The sequence below is a fragment of the Myxine glutinosa genome, chromosome 6 (genome assembly GCF_964187855.1).
Source record: "Myxine glutinosa chromosome 6, kmMyxGlut1.1, whole genome shotgun sequence".
Lineage (NCBI taxonomy): Eukaryota > Metazoa > Chordata > Myxini > Myxiniformes > Myxinidae > Myxine > Myxine glutinosa.
In genome coordinates, this window is record NC_136266.1 from 168,946,646 (window position 1) to 168,966,684 (window position 20,039).

Consider the following 20,039-nt stretch of genomic DNA (forward strand, 5'->3'; position numbering starts at 1 on the left):
TGAGTTTTGGGGCGTTTCGCCAATTTTCCACGGAGTTTTGCCATTTTGGATAGAAATTATCACATATTACAAATTTGTGAGTTTTCCAGACTTTCTCCCCTTTCCCTTTAGCATATTGAACTGAAACTTGGTGCATGGCTTTGTTTTGACAAGTTACAGAACAAGTTTGAGTTTTGGGGCGTTTCGCCAATTTTCCACGGAGTTTTGCCATTTTGGATAGAAATTATAACATACTACAAATTTGTCAGCTTTCCAGACTTTCTCCCCTTTCCCTTTACCATATTGAACTGAAACTTGGTGCATGGCTTTGTTTTGACAAGTTACAGAACAAGTTTGAGTTTTGGGGCGTTTCGCCAATTTTCCACGGAGTTTTGCCATTTTGGATAGAAATTATCACATATTACAAATTTGTGAGTTTTCCAGACTTTCTCCCCTTTCCCTTTAGCATATTGAACTGAAACTTGGTGCATGGCTTTGTTTTGGCAAGTTACAGAACAAGTTTGAGTTTTGGGGCGTTTCGCCAATTTTCCACGGAGTTTTGCCATTTTGGATAGAAATTATCACATACTACAAATTTGTCAGTTTTCCAGACTTTCTCCCCTTTCCCTTTACCATATTGAACTGAAACTTGGTGCATGGCTTTGTTTTGGCAAGTTACAGAACAAGTTTGAGTTTTGGGGCGTTTCGCCAATTTTCCACGGAGTTTTGCCATTTTGGATAGAAATTATCACACATTACAAATTTGTCAGCTTTCCAGACTTTCTCCCCTTTCCCTTTACCATATTGAACTGAAACTTGGTGCATGGCTTTGTTTTGGCAAGTTACAGAACAAGTTTGAGTTTCGGGGCGTTTCGCCAATTTTCCATGGAGTTTTGCCATTTTGGATAGAAATTATAACATACTACAAATTTGTCAGCTTTCCAGACTTTCTCCCCTTTCCCTTTACCATATTGAACTGAAACTTGGTGCATGGCTTTGTTTTGACAAGTTACAGAACAAGTTTGAGTTTTGGGGCGTTTCGCCAATTTTCCACGGAGTTTTGCCATTTTGGATAGAAATTATCACATATTACAAATTTCAGTTTTCCAGACTTTCTCCCCTTTCCTTTTAGCATATTGAACTGAAACTTGGTACATGGCTTTGTTTTGACAAGTTACAGAACAAGTTTGAGTTTCGGGGCGTTTCGCCAATTTTCCACGGAGTTTTGCCATTTTGGATAGAAATTATCACATACTACAAATTTGTCAGTTTTCCAGACTTTCTCCCCTTTCCCTTTAGCATATTGAACTGAAACTTGGTGCATGGCTTTGTTATGACAAGTTACAGGTTTGAGTTTTGGGGCGTTTCGCCAATTTTCCACGGAGTTTTGCCATTTTGGATAGAAATTATCACACATTACAAATTTGTCAGTTTTCCAGACTTTCTCCCCCTTTCCCTTTAGCATATTGAACTAAAACTTGGTACATGCTTTATTTTCACAAGTTACAGAACAAGTTTGAGTTTGGGGGCGTTTCGCCAATTTTCCACGGAGTTTTGCCATTTTGGATAGAAATTATCACATATTACAAATTTGTCAGTTTTCCAGACTTTCTCCCCTTTCCCTTTAGCATATTGAACTGAAACTTGGTGCATGGCTTTGTTTTGACAAGTTACAGAACAAGTTTGAGTTTTGGGGCGTTTCGCCAATTTTCCACGGAGTTTTGCCATTTTGGATAGAAATTATAACATACTACAAATTTGTCAGCTTTCCAGACTTTCTCCCCTTTCCCTTTACCATATTGAACTGAAACTTGGTGCATGGCTTTGTTTTGACAAGTTACAGAACAAGTTTGAGTTTTGGGGCGTTTCGCCAATTTTCCACGGAGTTTTGCCATTTTGGATAGAAATTATCACATATTACAAATTTGTGAGTTTTCCAGACTTTCTCCCCTTTCCCTTTAGCATATTGAACTGAAACTTGGTGCATGGCTTTGTTTTGGCAAGTTACAGAACAAGTTTGAGTTTTGGGGCGTTTCGCCAATTTTCCACGGAGTTTTGCCATTTTGGATAGAAATTATCACATACTACAAATTTGTCAGTTTTCCAGACTTTCTCCCCTTTCCCTTTACCATATTGAACTGAAACTTGGTGCATGGCTTTGTTTTGGCAAGTTACAGAACAAGTTTGAGTTTTGGGGCGTTTCGCCAATTTTCCACGGAGTTTTGCCATTTTGGATAGAAATTATCACACATTACAAATTTGTCAGCTTTCCAGACTTTCTCCCCTTTCCCTTTACCATATTGAACTGAAACTTGGTGCATGGCTTTGTTTTGGCAAGTTACAGAACAAGTTTGAGTTTCGGGGCGTTTCGCCAATTTTCCATGGAGTTTTGCCATTTTGGATAGAAATTATAACATACTACAAATTTGTCAGCTTTCCAGACTTTCTCCCCTTTCCCTTTACCATATTGAACTGAAACTTGGTGCATGGCTTTGTTTTGACAAGTTACAGAACAAGTTTGAGTTTTGGGGCGTTTCGCCAATTTTCCACGGAGTTTTGCCATTTTGGATAGAAATTATCACATATTACAAATTTCAGTTTTCCAGACTTTCTCCCCTTTCCTTTTAGCATATTGAACTGAAACTTGGTACATGGCTTTGTTTTGACAAGTTACAGAACAAGTTTGAGTTTCGGGGCGTTTCGCCAATTTTCCACGGAGTTTTGCCATTTTGGATAGAAATTATCACATACTACAAATTTGTCAGTTTTCCAGACTTTCTCCCCTTTCCCTTTAGCATATTGAACTGAAACTTGGTGCATGGCTTTGTTATGACAAGTTACAGGTTTGAGTTTTGGGGCGTTTCGCCAATTTTCCACGGAGTTTTGCCATTTTGGATAGAAATTATCACACATTACAAATTTGTCAGTTTTCCAGACTTTCTCCCCCTTTCCCTTTAGCATATTGAACTAAAACTTGGTACATGCTTTATTTTCACAAGTTACAGAACAAGTTTGAGTTTGGGGGCGTTTCGCCAATTTTCCACGGAGTTTTGCCATTTTGGATAGAAATTATCACATATTACAAATTTGTCAGTTTTCCAGACTTTCTCCCCTTTCCCTTTAGCATATTGAACTGAAACTTGGTGCATGGCTTTATTATGACAAGTTACAGAACAAGTTTGAATTTCAGGGCGTTTCAAAAAAATTAACATTTGTTATGGCTTATGTTAAATTTATGGCTGTATTAAATATTTAAAATATGTTATGGGAACATGTATTACAAAGCAAATATTCCCTCTTGTTTAGATAGGTTGTGATGTACTATATATTATGTTCTGTGTATAGGTATCTAACAACTGGAACAGCACTATTGTTATTGTCAAACTTCCTCCAATGTGGAGGAAGGTTTGCATACATTCTGGAGTACAAATGTTGGAAGAATAATGAAATTTATGGGGATATGTTCGAGTATCCATAAAAGTTGACATAAAACAGCTTTTCTTGGTATAATTTACATGTATCTTTGCATGGAATGGTGCAAAATTATTAAATATACATTAAAATAAGTGTAGGTATCATAGTAGTACTATACTGTATTATACCAAAGCATCTCACCTTATTACTGAATAAAAATAAAAATATAATGTATATAAAAAAGAAAGATGTTGCAATGGAGGCTGCTGCATGGATTTTTATCTTTGGACTTTCGCATTGTCCTTGTGGTTGATTCATTCATGTCATATATTGCCTGACCAAGGATGAAGCAGAACCTGATGTAATTTAATCAGGATCTCCATGGTCAAGTTTGACCTCCATGGTCATCGTTTCTCTTCTTTTCTCTCGTTGGTTTGAATCGGATTGTCTATTGGGAAGCATGATCGATGGAATGGATAAATCAAAATAAAAAGTTCATCTGCACTTAAATCCATGCACTGTGTGCAACAGCCAAGCTGATCAACTACTGTAAGCACACTCGCGGAAATGTGAAACTTGACCTCACTTTGGAGAGTTTTTGTCACATTTAATCATCGCGCGTAAATAAGAAAATGCAGTTGCAGAAACTGCGTTGGAGGAATTTTGATTGCACTGTGTTGCAGGAGAGTACTGATGTGCAAAATGGGGTTTGGGGAGGGGGGGGGGGAGGGGTTCTGCACCTAAATTGTCAGGAATCATTCATTCATTTTCATATTCCATCACATTAAACTTGTGGGTCTTCACACAAGAATATTTCCCGCAAGTGCATCACGACAGCACAAATCGACAAACTGAGGATAATAGTGTCCAATGATCCTTGGTGTGGATAGAGGGCTTCTTCTTGCAGGCACGGCGTGAAAGTGAAATAAATCAAGCGACACACAATGGGATATTATTAGAGAGTCCAGTATGGAGACAGCTTGTCGTCTTTTTTCATCAGCAGACCAGAAGGCGAAAGGAACTCCAAGGGAACATGTCTCAGAGTTTTCTTAAATTCCCGCTCAAACAGCTGGGGTGGGGTGGGGTGGGTGCAAGCATTAAAACAAAACTACAAACAGGTTAGGTCAATCTGAAAGGTACATCAATATATTTAGGAAGGAGCATCACAGACAAAAAGCTAAAATTCATATTTTGTACCTGTCTATCAAAAAGGGCAGTTTGGCCGAGAGGTACACACACTCGACTCTAAGCTGTCTGGCCTGACTTAGAATCCAGACCCAGATATAAACTGTCATCCCGGTGTTTCACAGGTAGGTGATTCATCAATGTGTGCGCCATTCCTCAGATGGACGTTCAACTAGGCGTCTTGTCTCCAGCATTACTTGGTGGACATTAAAGATCACAAGTTGTCCTTCGCGAAGATTAGGCAAGCTATCGCCTGCCCAGACTCCTGCTGCTAGAGGGATGGCAAGTATAACCCTTGCCAACAAACTGCTCCGGCAGCACCGAAGCTGTAACAGAGTCTGGTACATCAGAATCACATTATCAAAAATATTTTTCCATTCCTTTACAGGAAAAATAATATCCCCAAGGAGAACACTGAAAAATTTAAAGAATTCCACGTGGATTGCAAATGGGAGATGCATCACACCACCAACACATGTTCTCCATCTGAAGTCGTCATCAAACCTTTAGCCACAAAGCAAACTTGATTCTATCAAATTTACCAACGTGCAATGTCGTACACTAATGTTATGTGCAAAAAGAATGGCTCAACCAAAGTCCTTTTCTTGCATGCAATCATTGCCAAATCTTCTTCCTTTATCACCAACTATACGATGATTACTCTGGCAATTTCTAAGGAATAAGACTTTTACAAATTTCACACTTTCAAATGATCTTGACAGTTTTACGTGACTTGTTCCCAACCGATATCTATAATATGCTACAAGTGATAGTTCATATTTGTTCGTGAATATTGTGTGTGTGTGTGTGTGTGTGTGTATGTATTTGTGTGTGTGTGTGTATGTGTATGTGTGTGTGTGTGTGTGTGTGTGTGTGTGTGTGTGTGTGTGTATGTATGTGTGAATATGTGTGCGTATGTGTGTGCATGTGTGCGTGTATGTATGTATGTGTGTGTGTGTGTGTGTGTATGTATATGTGTATGTGTGGGTGTGGGTGTGAGTGTGTGTGTTGAATCAACAATCAACATTGATGAACCGCCTTGCCTGCGAAGCACTGGGTGACGGTTTATTAAAGCCAAGTCTTGAGTCGAACCGATGTTAAACAGCTTAGAGATTAGTGTGTGTACCTTCAGGCCATCCTCATGGACCAAACACACACACACACACACACACACACACACACACACACACACACACACACACACACACACACACAATTTAATTTTTCCAAAAATGCCTCAGAAATTCCGAGTCAAAGTAGACAAGGCAACCCCCTGTAAAGATGGTGTTTTTGGGGGGTTTTTTTTGCAAAAGAATATCAATTTGGTCTCATATAAAGCCAAGTGATCTCATGTGCTTACCATGTTAGAGGAAATTTTACACAAGTGAACACAAGGTGGTACAGTTCGATTAACTTCATGAACCTGGTCATTTGGCATCAAGAAGTGTTGAAAAGTTTACAAAGTGGGTCAAAATTATTTAAAACGAGAAGGACACACCTGGAGGTCGTGTGCAAAAGGAGGGGGCATCTGTAATTGCAGTGCCCACATCAGGAAGAGCAAAGATCACAGCGAAATTAGGAATTATGACTCCCTCAGCATCGCTGTACTGCAGCAAGTTTCAAGGGGAGTCATATGTTTGTAAAATCGATCCTCAAATAAGGTGAATGCAACAATGGTTGAAAGGTCAGTGGCTGCAATTGCAAAGCTGATGTCCAAGTCAAGTCTGTGTTCATCTGCATATTCATTGTATAATGACCGGGGTTTCTCGGTTAAAAACCCCCAAAAACGATAAGTTTGCCATTGGATACCTTGCACATCAGCTCAAGTGGTAATTTCAGCTCAAGGATACCTTGCACATCTTCACAGATTTTGATTTGATTAGTGGGGCATGTAAGAAAAAAAAATGGTCATCATGTTAATTGTCGGTCCTTGCACGCAGCCTGGGGTTCTCGTAGTTTCATTGAGATGTACACTTAAATTACCAAAAATACTGGGACTCAATCAATGTCACAATGTAAAAAGACAGCAGCTTTAACGTGGAATGACTAATGGGTGCCACACGCTCATGACATTTGCATCAAATTAGGTCTTAAATAAAAACAATTTTAAAAAGTTGGTTTTGTTCAATTAAATTGCTCGATAGTGCCTAAGACTTTGTAGCTATGTGAAAGGTAATATTAAATGATCCCGACTCCATTCTTTCGTGGGCGTAGAGAAGTGTTTTAGGCCCCCACAAAAAAAAAATTGAAATAAATATTAAATTTTTTATTTCTCCAAAATGCCAACAGGATGAGAACAGCACCGAGAAACGCAGGATACCCCTGCTAGTTATTCATAAATATTTGGATAGTCTTGTTTAGTGCTCCGATCTAATACCGTAGCTTATGATAATGGGGTACAGGTACAAATCCCATATTTGTTGATTTGTCTATTCTATTGTCTACCAATTTTTAAAATCTTATCATAATGGAGCAAACGTACATGGTTATGTATGTATGTATATTTGTGACCAAAACATCTTCTTCAAATATATATAAAACCGAAAAACATTGTCCGTGAAGCCGTGAGGCGGTGAAGCCATGCGACTATACATCTATTAATTACATACCGTTTGAACATCGGTTGCATCCTGTCCATTAATTATGTACGTATATTAATTATGTACTGTTGGAATATACTTTCGACCCCTTAGACCTTTAAAAACCCTTTATGTCCCCCAAGACCCTTAAGACCACCAAGACCCAAAATACCCCGAACACCCAAAAGACCCGAACACCCAAAAGACCCTCAAAGACCCACACACCCAAAACTTCGAAAATACCCCAAACGACATAAAACACCCTGAACATCCAATAGACCCCAAAGGACCCAAAATAACCTGAATACCCTTAAATACCCTGAACAACCAAAATACTCCAAACACTCAAAGATTCAGATGACCTAAAACCCAGAATAACAATGGCATGTAATTAATAGACGTGCTGATGTTTCAATGGTATGTAAGTGATAGACATACTCGTGTTTCAATAGTATGTAATTAATAGACGTATTCAAGTTTCAATGTTATCTTTTTATTACAACGGAGCAAATGTATGTGGTAATATATGTATATTTGTGACCAAAATGTTGTCTTCTTCAAAATTTCTTGAACAAATTCCATCATGTTGTTTATATATATATATATATATAAATATAAAGCTAACCTAAGAAACACATTGCTGTATTCATCAGGACTATTTTTTTGTTACTTTGACATCATTAATAGACCAGGGTAAGTGTTGTATTGGGGGTACATTTGCTCTGTGAGGCTGGAAGTTTGAATTTCAATTCCAGTTTTTGATAAATTTGTATTGACCTTCCCTTCCAGCTCCAACCGATAATTTAAAATAAATACAAGCGTTACGCCTAGGTCCCCCGTCAGTGAAGTGATGCGAGTTGACAAAGTGGAAGAGGCAAGGCGGCCATCTTGGATTTTGACATGGCGACCCAATTGTCAATAGCGTTCTTCCTTGTGCCTCGATACACCCACACACCAGATTAGAAGTTGGTACTTCGCTTATTTTTCAAGATATTCCGCTCACAAGGTTCAGACATACATGGCATCAGACATACATGGCGGCGGCCATCTTGGATTTTGACGTGGCAACCCAATTTTCAATAGCGTTCTTCCTTGTGCCTAGATACATGCACACACCAGATTAGAAGTTGGTACTTCGCTTATTTTTCAAGATATTCAGCTCACAAGGTTCAGACATACATGGCATCAGACATACATGGCGGCGGCCATCTTGGATTTTGACGTGGGTTGCACCCACACACCAAATTCGAATGCAGTCCTTCGCTTACGCACGCACGCACGCCTGCACGGACTGACGAACACACGGACGGAGGGGAAAAACCATAGTCCCCCTTTCGCACCGCGGAGTGAAAGGGGGACAAAAAAGTTGTGCTCAGTACCTTTTTACTTATACGCGATAAGTTCTGACAGACACACGAAGTAAATGGTTGCCAACTAATAACCTTTCACACTTCATTTCTGTGAAAACACATTTGGTCATATATGTTTGCTGGCAGTTTGGTTGGATGGTTAAAGACTTCCTTTTTTCTCCACAGACTGGTGTGGCTTTAATTACCATGGCTGCTCACTTGTGCCAACCCAACTTGGCAAGTGTGGCGAGTATGCCAAACAAACAAACACCCCTCTCAACATCGAAAGCAAGTTGTTTTTTATTTATTTAAATAAAGCCGAGAGTCTGTCTACGTCGGCAGAAAAATAAGGACAATTCATTTTCTCAACCAAGTATTGAGAAAGCTATGCCAACCGCCATGGGAACGAACGTGGTGACATTTTGGGCGTGAGGACTAACTCCTCTCTACGAAGGCAAAGGCAGATGGAAGATTGAGTGAAGGAATGAAGTTCAAAAACAATTATTCACAAAGGGAAATTGTAAAGGACTTTGAGGAAAGTTGAGCATTCCAAACCTTCATTCCAGGTCACCCCATTGCAAACACCAATCTAACCTGTTGTGGCCCCAATTCCAGCAGATCCGTTAGTTCCTGTTCCATCTGAGGCAGGGGATTCCCTGCAGCCAGAGCTTCTTGTGCCACTGTTGGATGGAAATGCTTCTGCATAGCCTGGGGTGGGGAAGGAGGGAAGAGAAGGACACAATTAAAAATACTCAACATTCCATCAAGACTAAACTCCCGTCCCCGTTCATCCTTTTATTTTGTCTTCTTTGGATATCGCCACAGCTATCGTATCGTGCGCATATTTCAAAGCAAGTTGTATTTTTTATGTTGCGGAGTACCAAATTGGTTCCACCTGTATCTCCCACAAAGAGCTCTCCAGTGCCCGGCTCTTCATCGGATCATCTTCGTCCATCAAGTATGGGTCTTTCTCCAAATCTAGAAGACAAAAACAAAATAGCATTCTTCAGCATGTGCTTTATCTGTGACAGACAATATTGTTGTTGGCATGTCAGAGGTGTTTCTTCATTTTGTTTCAAAATTTTACGAAAAGGAAAATTTTAACTTTCACACCAATTTTTTATTTATTATATCAGCGGACACCCTCGCCCTCCAAATGGAAATACCTGTGTCGGCCCGAGCACAAATGGCCGCTTCCTGCCTGGTGAGTCAAAGGAACGTAAAATTGTAAAATATATCACCGCGATCAATATAGCAATCATCAGGATGAATCACGACGTGAGGAAAGTGTGTGATAAAGACGCCGCACCCTAATCACCAACATTGTGAGTAGTGAGGAAACACAAGGTGTGGAAAGTGTGTGATAAAGACGCCGCAACCGAATCACCAATATTGTGAGTAGTGAGGAAACACAAGGTGGGGAAAGTGTGTGATAAAGACGCCGCAACCGAATCACCAACATTGTGAGTAGTGAGGAAACACAAGGTGGGGAAAGTGTGTGATAAAGACGCCGCAACCGAATCACCAATATTGTGAGTAGTGAGGAAACACAAGGTGTGGAAAGTGTGTGATAAAGACGCCGCAACCGAATCACCAATATTGTGAGTAGTGAGGAAACACAAGGTGGGGAAAGTGTGTGATAAAGACGCCGCAACCGAATCACCAATATTGTGAATAGTGAGGAAACACAAGGTGGGGAAAGTGTGTGATAAAGACGCCGCAACCGAATCACCAACATTGTGAGTAGTGAGGAAACACAAGGTGTGGAAAGTGTGTGATAAAGACGCCGCAACCGAATCACCAATATTGTGAGTAGTGAGGAAACACAAGGTGGGGAAAGTGTGTGATAAAGACGCCGCAACCGAATCACCAACATTGTGAGTAGTGAGGAAACACAAGGTGGGGAAAGTGTGTGATAAAGACGCCGCACCCTAATCACCAATATTGTGAGTAGTGAGGAAACACAAGGTGTGGAAAGTGTGTGATAAAGACGCCGCAACCGAATCACCAATATTGTGAGTAGTGAGGAAACACAAGGTGGGGAAAGTGTGTGATAAAGACGCCGCAACCGAATCACCAATATTGTGAGTAGTGAGGAAACACAAGGTGTGGAAAGTGTGTGATAAAGACGCCGCACCCTAATCACCAATATTGTGAGTAGTGGGGAAACACAAGGTGTGGAAAGTGTGTGATAAAGACGCCGCACCCGAATCACCAATATTGTGAGTAGTGAGGAAACACAAGGTGTGGAAAGTGTGTGATAAAGACGCCGCAACCGAATCACCAATATTGAGAGTCGTGAGGAAACACAAGGTGTGGAAAGTGTGTGATAAAGACGCCGCACCCTAATCACCAACATTGTGAGTAGTGAGAAAACACAAGGTGTGGAAAGTGTGTGATAAAGACGCTGCACCCTAATCACCAACATTGTGAGTAGTGAGAAAACACAAGGTGTGGAAAGTGTGTGCTAAAGACGCCGCACCCGAATCACCAACATTGTGAGTAGTGAGGAAACACAAGGTGTGGAAAGTGTGTGATGAAGACGCCACACCCGAATCACCAACATTGTGAGTAGTGAGAAAACACAAGGTGTGGAAAGTGTGTGATAAAGACGCCGCACCCGAATCACCAACATTGTGAGTAGTGAGGAAACACAAGGTGTGGAAAGTGTGTGATAAAGATGCCGCACCCTAATCACCAACATTGTGAGTAGTGAGAAAACACAAGGTGTGGAAAGTGTGTGATAAAGACGCCGCACCCTAATCACCAATATTGTGAGTAGTGGGGAAACACAAGGTGTGGAAAGTGTGTGATAAAGACGCCGCACCCGAATCACCAATATTGTGAGTAGTGAGGAAACACAAGGTGTGGAAAGTGTGTGATAAAGACGCCGCAACCGAATCACCAATATTGAGAGTCGTGAGGAAACACAAGGTGTGGAAAGTGTGTGATAAAGACGCCGCACCCTAATCACCAACATTGTGAGTAGTGAGAAAACACAAGGTGTGGAAAGTGTGTGATAAAGACGCTGCACCCTAATCACCAACATTGTGAGTAGTGAGAAAACACAAGGTGTGGAAAGTGTGTGCTAAAGACGCCGCACCCGAATCACCAACATTGTGAGTAGTGAGGAAACACAAGGTGTGGAAAGTGTGTGATGAAGACGCCACACCCGAATCACCAACATTGTGAGTAGTGAGGAAACACAAGGTGTGGAAAGTGTGTGATGAAGACGCCGCACCCTAATCACCAACATTGTGAGTAGTGAGGAAACACAAGGTGTGGAAAGTGTGTGATGAAGACGCCACACCCTAATCACCTACATTGTGAGTAGTGAGGAAACACAAGGTGTGGAAAGTGTGTGACGAAGACGCCGCACCCGAATCACCAACATTGTGAGTAGTGAGGAAACACAAGGTGTGGAAAGTGTGTGATAAGGACGCCGCACCCGAATCACCAACATTGTGAGTAGTGAGGAAACACAAGGTGTGGAAAGTGTGATAAAGACGCCGCACCCTTATCACCAACATTGTGAGTAGTGAGGAAACACGAGGTGTGGAAAGTGTGATAAAGACACCGCACCCTAATCACCAATATTGTGAGTAGTGAGGAAACACAAGGTGTGGAAAGTGTGTGATAAAGACACCGCACCCTAATCACCATTATTGTGAGTAGTGAGGAAACACAAGGTGTGGAAAGTGTGTGATAAAGACGCCGCACCCTAATCACCAATATTGTGAGTAGTGAGGAAACACAAGGTGTGGAAAGTGTGTGATAAAGACGCCGCACCCTAATCACCAACATTGTGAGTAGTGAGGAAACACAAGGTGTGGAAAGTGTGTGATAAAGATGCCGCACCCTAATCACCAATATTGTGAGTAGTGAGGAAACACAAGGTGTGGAAAGTGTGTGATAAAGACGCCGCACCCTAATCACCAACATTGTGAGTAGTGACTAGTGAGGAAATACAAGGTGTGCAAAGTGTGTGATAAAGACGCCGCACCCGAATCACCAACATTGCGAGTAGTGAGGAAACACAAGGTATGGAAAGTGTGTGATAAAGACGCCGCACCCTAATCACAAACATTGTGAGTCGTGAGGAAACACAAGGTGTGCAAAGTGTGTGATAAAGACGCCGCACCCTAATCACCAATATTGTGAGTAGTGAGGAAACACAAGGTGTGGAAAGTGTGTGATAAAGACACCGCACCCTAATCACCAACATTGTGAGTAGTGAGGAAACACAAGGTGTGGAAAGTGTGTGATAAAGACGCCGCACCCTAATCACCAACATTGTGAGTCGTGAGGAAACACAAGGTGTGCAAAGTGTGTGATAAAGACGCCGCACCCTAATCACCAATATTGTGAATAGTGAGGAAACACAAGGTGTGGAAAGTGTGTGATAAAGACGCCGCACCCGAATCACCAACATTGTGAGAAGTGAGGAAACACAAGGTGTGGAAAGTGTGTGATAAAGACACCGCACCCTAATCACCAACATTGTGAGTAGTGAGTAGTGAGGTGGTAAGGTGGTTTGAATTACATGGGGGTGAGGTGTTTTGGATTACGTGGTGGTGAGGTGTTTTAAATTACATGGGGGTGAGGTATTTTGATTTACATGGGGGTGAGGTATTTTGAATTACATGGGGGTGAGGTATTTTGAATTACGTGGTGGTGAGGTGTTTTAAATTACATAGGGGTGAGGTATTTTGAATTACGTGGTGGTGAGGTGTTTTAAATTACGTGGTGGTGAGGTGTTTTGAATTACATGGGGGTGAGGTATTTTGAATTTCGTGGTGGTGAGGTGTAATCGTCCCAAACTTCCAGTCTGCACCTACCCCTCCCGTATGTATGTGCTGAGGGGTTCATTTTTGAATTTTACATATTTTTTCAACTTAAATCTTCAACCTAAATTGCTTATAAAAATGTAATATCACAAACACTACAAAAAAATTTGTGCAAAATAATTGTTTGTATTATGATTGGTGTAAATCATGACAATACAGAAACTCAGGTACAGTCATTATCCTCAGCTAAAATAAGCCCGTTCATCAGCAACGGCGCTTGGTGAGGTGAGCGCAGCGAGCTGAGCCAAGCTAGTATGTATGTATATATATATATATATATATATATATGTATGTATGTGTATATATATATATATATATATATATATATTGTTACGGTCCGCGGTTAAGGATGTTGTTTGCCGAGCGGAGGCACCGCGGCCTAACAGTTTGCCCGGTTCACCCGATTCACCCGACGTTGGCCGTATCGCGCCACAGCTATTCAATATGGAAAAGACTAAAACGACGGATGTGAAGAAAGGGAAGAAGAAGAAGACAAAAGGTTGAAAATACTACTAAATTTATTTACTATGTACAGGCTCAAAATAACCAAGGAGAAGGAAAGATAATAAAATAATATACAGAAGCTTTTAGAGACAGTGAAAATACGAGCTTATACAAACTTAATTAACTACCCAGGACAGAACAAACAGAAACGGACTCACACGGGGAATTGCAGAGTGGATTGGCTGGAAGGAGAGGGAGGTCCAACGGGTCCGGCCGCACGATCGGCGCGTTGGGCAGCCGCCGTTCCTCCGCGGCCCTGCTCAAAACCGCCGTCCAGGCCCCAAGCGGCTGTTGAGGGTTGTTGCTGCTGTGGACGCTGCTGCTGGCGAGCAAGGCGACGAATAGCAGGCTTTGTGCTTTCCTGGATGATCTCCTTTGAACAAGAATCGCTGCTGGATGATCTCTTCTCTTGGACAAGAATCGCTGCTGGATGATCTCCCTTCTCTCTCTTGGACCTTACAACTCCGCAGCTTTCCTCTGACGACTCAGCTCTTTTCATTGACCTCACCACCCAGCTTTTCTCTTGTCACTCTTGCGCGCGCGCTTTTATCATGCCTCCGGCGATTAAGCCGCCGGCCTTCAGGACACGCCCATCGGTGTGCTCACCTCGGCCATGGTTGGTCGCGTGACCCTCTGGCTCCGCCCTTGATGACGACAGGCGGGCACGCCTTTCTTCCCCGACCCTGTCTCGTGGCCAATGGCGGCTTTGGAGGGGATGTAATTTCCAAATTGAGGCTTGGCCATTACGAAAGGGGAAATGGAGGTTTTGGGAATGGGAATGAAGGATGAAGGGAATCTATCTTTTTCACTTGGTTCAATGGAGTGTCATTCTAATGGAAGACAAGGCCTTACCCTAAAACACATAATAAGGATATAAACTACTGAACAAGGGTATTAAAGTGTCCTTCAATGGATGCTTTATGGAATTAACTACCGGGACGCCCTTTGACCTTTACACAACACTGGAGGCAGGAGGGGCCAGAATCAACAATGTTACACAGCAATTTACCACAATACAACACAATAAAAAAATACAATCCTCATATCCGCAACACTGCACCCTCCTCCTCTTAGGCACGTCCCGGGCCTACAACTTTAACTAGTGTGACACGTAGGTGTAGTTCCCTCTACTTTTAACCTGACCCTGAGTGCGACAGTTTTAAAACATAAATAAATATGTCCCGCTGCTCCATTGCACCCTACCTAACAGACTCACGCCCACAGCTAACTGAATTGCGGAATGGTCTTCAAACTACACACTGACGGTGGGGAGCATTATTTACAGTGACGCTACTTTATTTACAAAACACAACCCAGGACCTGTGATTGTTCTTTCTGGGGGTGAGACAGTCTGCTCTGCATCAATGCACCATGAAAGCACCCAAAACGCACCAAAGCACCCTCAAGCACCAATCGGTGCAGTCACCACAGTTCACTGAATAAAATAAATCAACAACCCCTAACCCTGCAGGTGGTCTCTTGCTCTTCGGCTCCCTCTGCTGGCTATTTGCTCTCTTCCAGATGTTGTCATCTTCCTTTGCTGGCGGCCTATTTGTAATAAAATGCACCTAACGTGTCCGTTTTTTATTTCTTTATTTATGGCCCACAGGGCCGACTACGTGTGGTTCACCTGTGGGGCATCGGTGCCCTGTGATCAAGGTCCGCCAGCAAGATTTCGGGCCTTCATGGCCGGTTCCAGCAGAGGGGCCATGCCCCAACCCATGGGGTCCATAAGTGGTGCTCGGCCACAGACATGTGGTCCATAATGTGGTGCATCGATGCAGACAGCTGGTTCTGGGAGTTCCGGGCGCACAATGGCGGACTCACGCATGCTCCCCTCGGCGCCCAATGGCGCACAGGTCATGTGGGAGACAAAAGGGGGGAGAGACAGATGAGCGAGGGGTAAGGTCACAAGGGTACACATCAACAAAGGCAATGCAAGGTGAAGTGCGTACGGAGAGCGAAGTGAGAAAGCTCGTCCCTACCGTACGTCACCCCCCCTGTCACCTACACTACCCTTGCCCTTACCCCATATGTACAAAATCTACACCTTTACAAATTCGTCACTACTGTCACGTCTTCCCCATATTTCCCCTACACCAAATTCGTCACCACAATCCCTCTATCCAAAATTTGCCATCACCCAATTCATCATCAATCCTCATAAGGAGGAAGAGATGGAACATCAAAGCACAATGTCACACCCACGTCATGATGCGTCTCACATTCCAAACATTTGCATCAATAAAAAATAATAAAAACAAGTACACATACATTCAAAGTACACCGCCCCCATGCCAAATAATTAAATATCCTACAGAGCGGCATTGCCGGGGCGCCTCCGGCGCCCGGCAATACCGCAGTGCAGCTCATTGAGGCTGCATTGGGAGGGAGATGTGTACACTAATTGATTGATTAATTGTATAATTAAAATCAATAAAAGATTATCACAAAATATTTTCATAATCAATTGGCTAATAGCATAACGAAACCACTAGTGCTTCATCCGAAGATGTATCTTTCAGAAATTTAATTAAATAAGTCATTAATAAAAAATTAAATAAATAATTGATTACTCAATAAATAATTAATCGATTAATCAACAAATAATTAATCGATTAAATGATTAATCAATAAATCAAAAATATCCTTGATAGCCACATCACTTGGTCACTCATGTCCAAATATTAGCTTCCCAGCTCAAAAGGTGCCTGAGATATTGGCCAAATGAGAAAGAAAATAAATAAATGATTAATAATGAAAATAAATAAATAATAATCATAAAAAAATTAAATTATTAATCAATTTGGTCAGAGAACACATAAACTAGCACTATTTTATCAGAATCTGTAACTTTAAAAAAAAAAATTTTTTTGTCATTAATCGAATAATTAAATAATTAATCGATTAATTGATTAATTAATAAATCAAAAATATCCTTTGCAGCCAAATCACCTGGTCATTGGCATGTCCAAATGTCAGCTTCCTAACTCAAAAGGTGCCTGAGTTAATGGTCAGAAGAGAAAGGAAATTTGATTAATTAAATAAGTACTTAATTAATCGCTAATAATTAAATAACTCCTCAATTTATTGATTAATCAAAAAAAAAAAATACCGTTTTTGACAAAGGACTTGCTCACGATTGTGCCGAAATTTCAGCTTCCTAGCTCAAAGGATGGCTGAGATATCGCCCGGACAAACAAACAAGAAAGAAAACAAGTACACATACATTCAAAGTACACCGCCCCATGCCAAATAATTAAATATCCTGCAGCGCGGCATTGCCGGGGCGACCCCGGCGCCCGGCAATACCGCAGTGCAGCTCATTGAGGCTGCATTGGGAGGGAGAGGTGTACACTAATTGATTGATTAATTGTATAATTAAAATCAATAAAAGATTATCACAAAATATTTTCATAATCAATTGGCTAATCGCATAACTAAACCACTAGTGCTTCATCCGAAGATGTATCTTTTAGAAATTTAATTAAATAAGTCATTTATAAAAAATTAAATAATTAATTGATTACTCAATAAATAATTAATCGATTAATCAATAAATAATTAATAGATGAAATGATTAATCAATAAATCAAAAATATCCTTGATAGCCACATCACTTGGTCACTCATGTCCAAATATTAGCTTCCCAGCTCAAAAGGTGCCTGAGATATTGGCCAAATGAGAAAGAAAATAAATAAATGATTAATAATGAAAATAAATAAATAATAATCATAAAAAAATTAAATTATTAATCAATTTGGTCAGAGAACACATAAACTACCACTATTTCATCAGAATCTGTAACTTAAAAAAAATTTTTTTTTTGTCATTAATCAAATAATTAAATAATTAATCGATTAATTGATTAATTAATAAAGCAAAAATATCCTTTGCAGCCAAATCACCTGGTCATTGGCATGTCCAAATATCAGCTTCCTAACTCAAAAGGTGCCTGAGTTAATGGTCAGAAGAGAAAGGAAATTTGATTAATTAAATAAGTACTTAATTAAACGCTAATAATTAAATAACTCCTCAATTAATTGATTAATCAAAAAACAAAAAATACCGTTTTTGACAAAGGACTTGCTCACTATTGTGCCGAAATTTCAGCTTCTTAGCTTGAAGGATGGCTGAGATATCGCCCGGACAACCAAGAAAACAAACAAACAAGAAACCAGAGTGAAAACTGAGTACTCTCTTTCAGCGTGCGTCACTGCCGAGCCCCCTTTGGTGCCCGGCAATGACGATTTGCAATGCCTGGAGATGGCATAGGAAAGGAGCGGTGTACAACGAGTACACATACATTCAAAGTACACCGCCCCCATGCCAAATAATTAAATATCCTACAGCGCGGCATTGCCGGGGCGCCTCCGGCGCCCGGCAATACCGCAGTGCAGCTCATTGAGGCTGCATTGGGAGGGAGAGGTATACACTAATTGATTGATTAATTGTATAATTAAAATCAATAAAAGATCATCACAAAATATTTTCATAATCAATTGGCTAATCGCATAACTAAACCACTAGTGCTTCATCCGAAGATGTATCTTTTAGAAATTTAATTAAATAAGTCATTTATAAAAAATTAAATAATTAATTGATTACTCAATAAATAATTAATCGATTAATCAATAAATACTTAATAGATGAAATGATTAATCAATAAATCAAAAATATCCTTGATAGCCACATCACTTGGTCACTCATGTCCAAATATTAGCTTCCCAGCTCAAAAGGTGCCTGAGATATTGGCCAAATGAGAAAGAAAATAAATAAATGATTAATAATGAAAATAAATAAATAATAATCATAAAAAAATTAAATTATTAATCAATTTGGTCAGAGAACACATAAACTACCACTATTTCATCAGAATCTGTAACTTTAAAAAAAAAATTTTTTTTGTCATTAATCGAATAATTAAATAATTAATCGATTAATTGATTAATTAATAAATCAAAAATATCCTTTGCAGCCAAATCACCTGGTCATTGGCATGTCCAAATATCAGCTTCCTAACTCAAAAGGTGCCTGAGTTAATAATGGTCAGAAGAGAAATGAAATTTAATTAATTAAATAAGTACTTAATTAAACGCTAATAATTAAATAACTCCTCAATTAATTGATTAATCAAAAAACAAAAAATACCGTTTTTGACAAAGGACTTGCTCACTATTGTGCCGAAATTTCAGCTTCCTAGCTCAAAGGATGGCTGAGATATCGTCCGGACAACCAAGGAAACAAGAAAACAAACAAGTACACATACATTCAAAGTACACCGCCCCCATGCCAAATAATGAAATATCCTACAGCGCGGCATTGCCAGGGCGCCTCCGGCGCCCGGCAATACCGCAGTGCAGCTCATAGAGGCTGCATTGGGAGGGAGAGATGTACATCTAATTGATTGATTAATTATACAATTAAAATCAATAAAAGATTATCCCAAAATATTTTCTTAATCAATTGGCTAATACCATAACAAAACCACTTGTGCTTCATCCGAAGATGTATCTTTTAGAAATTTTATCAAATAAGTCATTAATAAAAAATTAAATAATTAATTGATTAATCAATAAGTAATTCATCGATTAATCAATAAATAATGAATCGATGAAATGATTAATCAATTAATCAAAAATATCCTTGATAGCCACATCACTTGGTCACTGTCATGTCCAAATATTAGCTTCCCAGCTCAAAAGGTGCCTGAGATATTGGCCAAATGAGAAAGAAAATAAATAAATGATTAATAATGAAAATAAATAAATAATAATCATTAAAAAATTAAATTATCAATCAATTCGGTCACGGAACACATAAACCACCACCATTTCATCAGAATCTGTAACTGGGGGGAAATTTTTTTTTTAGTAATTAATCGAATAATTAAATAATTAATCGATACATTGATTAATTGATAAATCAATAAATCAAAAATATCCTTGATAGCCACATCACCTGGTGACTCATGTCCAAATATTAGCTTCTGAGCTCAAAAGGTGCCTGAGATATTGGCCAAATGAGAAAAGATAAATAAATGATTAATAATGAAAATAAATGAATAACAAGTACACATACATTCAAAGTACACCGCCCCATGCCAAATAATTAAATATGCTGCAGCGCGGCATTGCCGGGGCGCCTCGGGCGCCCGGCAATACCGCAGTGCAGCTCATTAA

General features: G+C 40.2%; 1 protein-coding gene across 1 annotated transcript in view; it reads right to left on the reverse strand.

The window, feature by feature from the left end:
- Positions 1 to 3,118: 3,118 nt before the first annotated feature.
- Positions 3,119 to 20,039, reverse strand: part of NOC4L (nucleolar complex associated 4 homolog) — a 99,025-nt gene continuing 82,104 nt past the window's right edge. The window contains exons 13-15 of the mRNA XM_078780867.1: positions 9,402 to 9,484; positions 9,101 to 9,214; positions 3,119 to 4,462 (exon numbers count right to left, since the gene is read on the reverse strand). Coding sequence (XP_078636993.1) covers positions 4,349 to 4,462; positions 9,101 to 9,214; positions 9,402 to 9,484 — 311 coding nt within the window. The 3' untranslated portion in view covers positions 3,119 to 4,348. The remainder of the gene's footprint in view (positions 4,463 to 9,100; positions 9,215 to 9,401; positions 9,485 to 20,039) is intronic.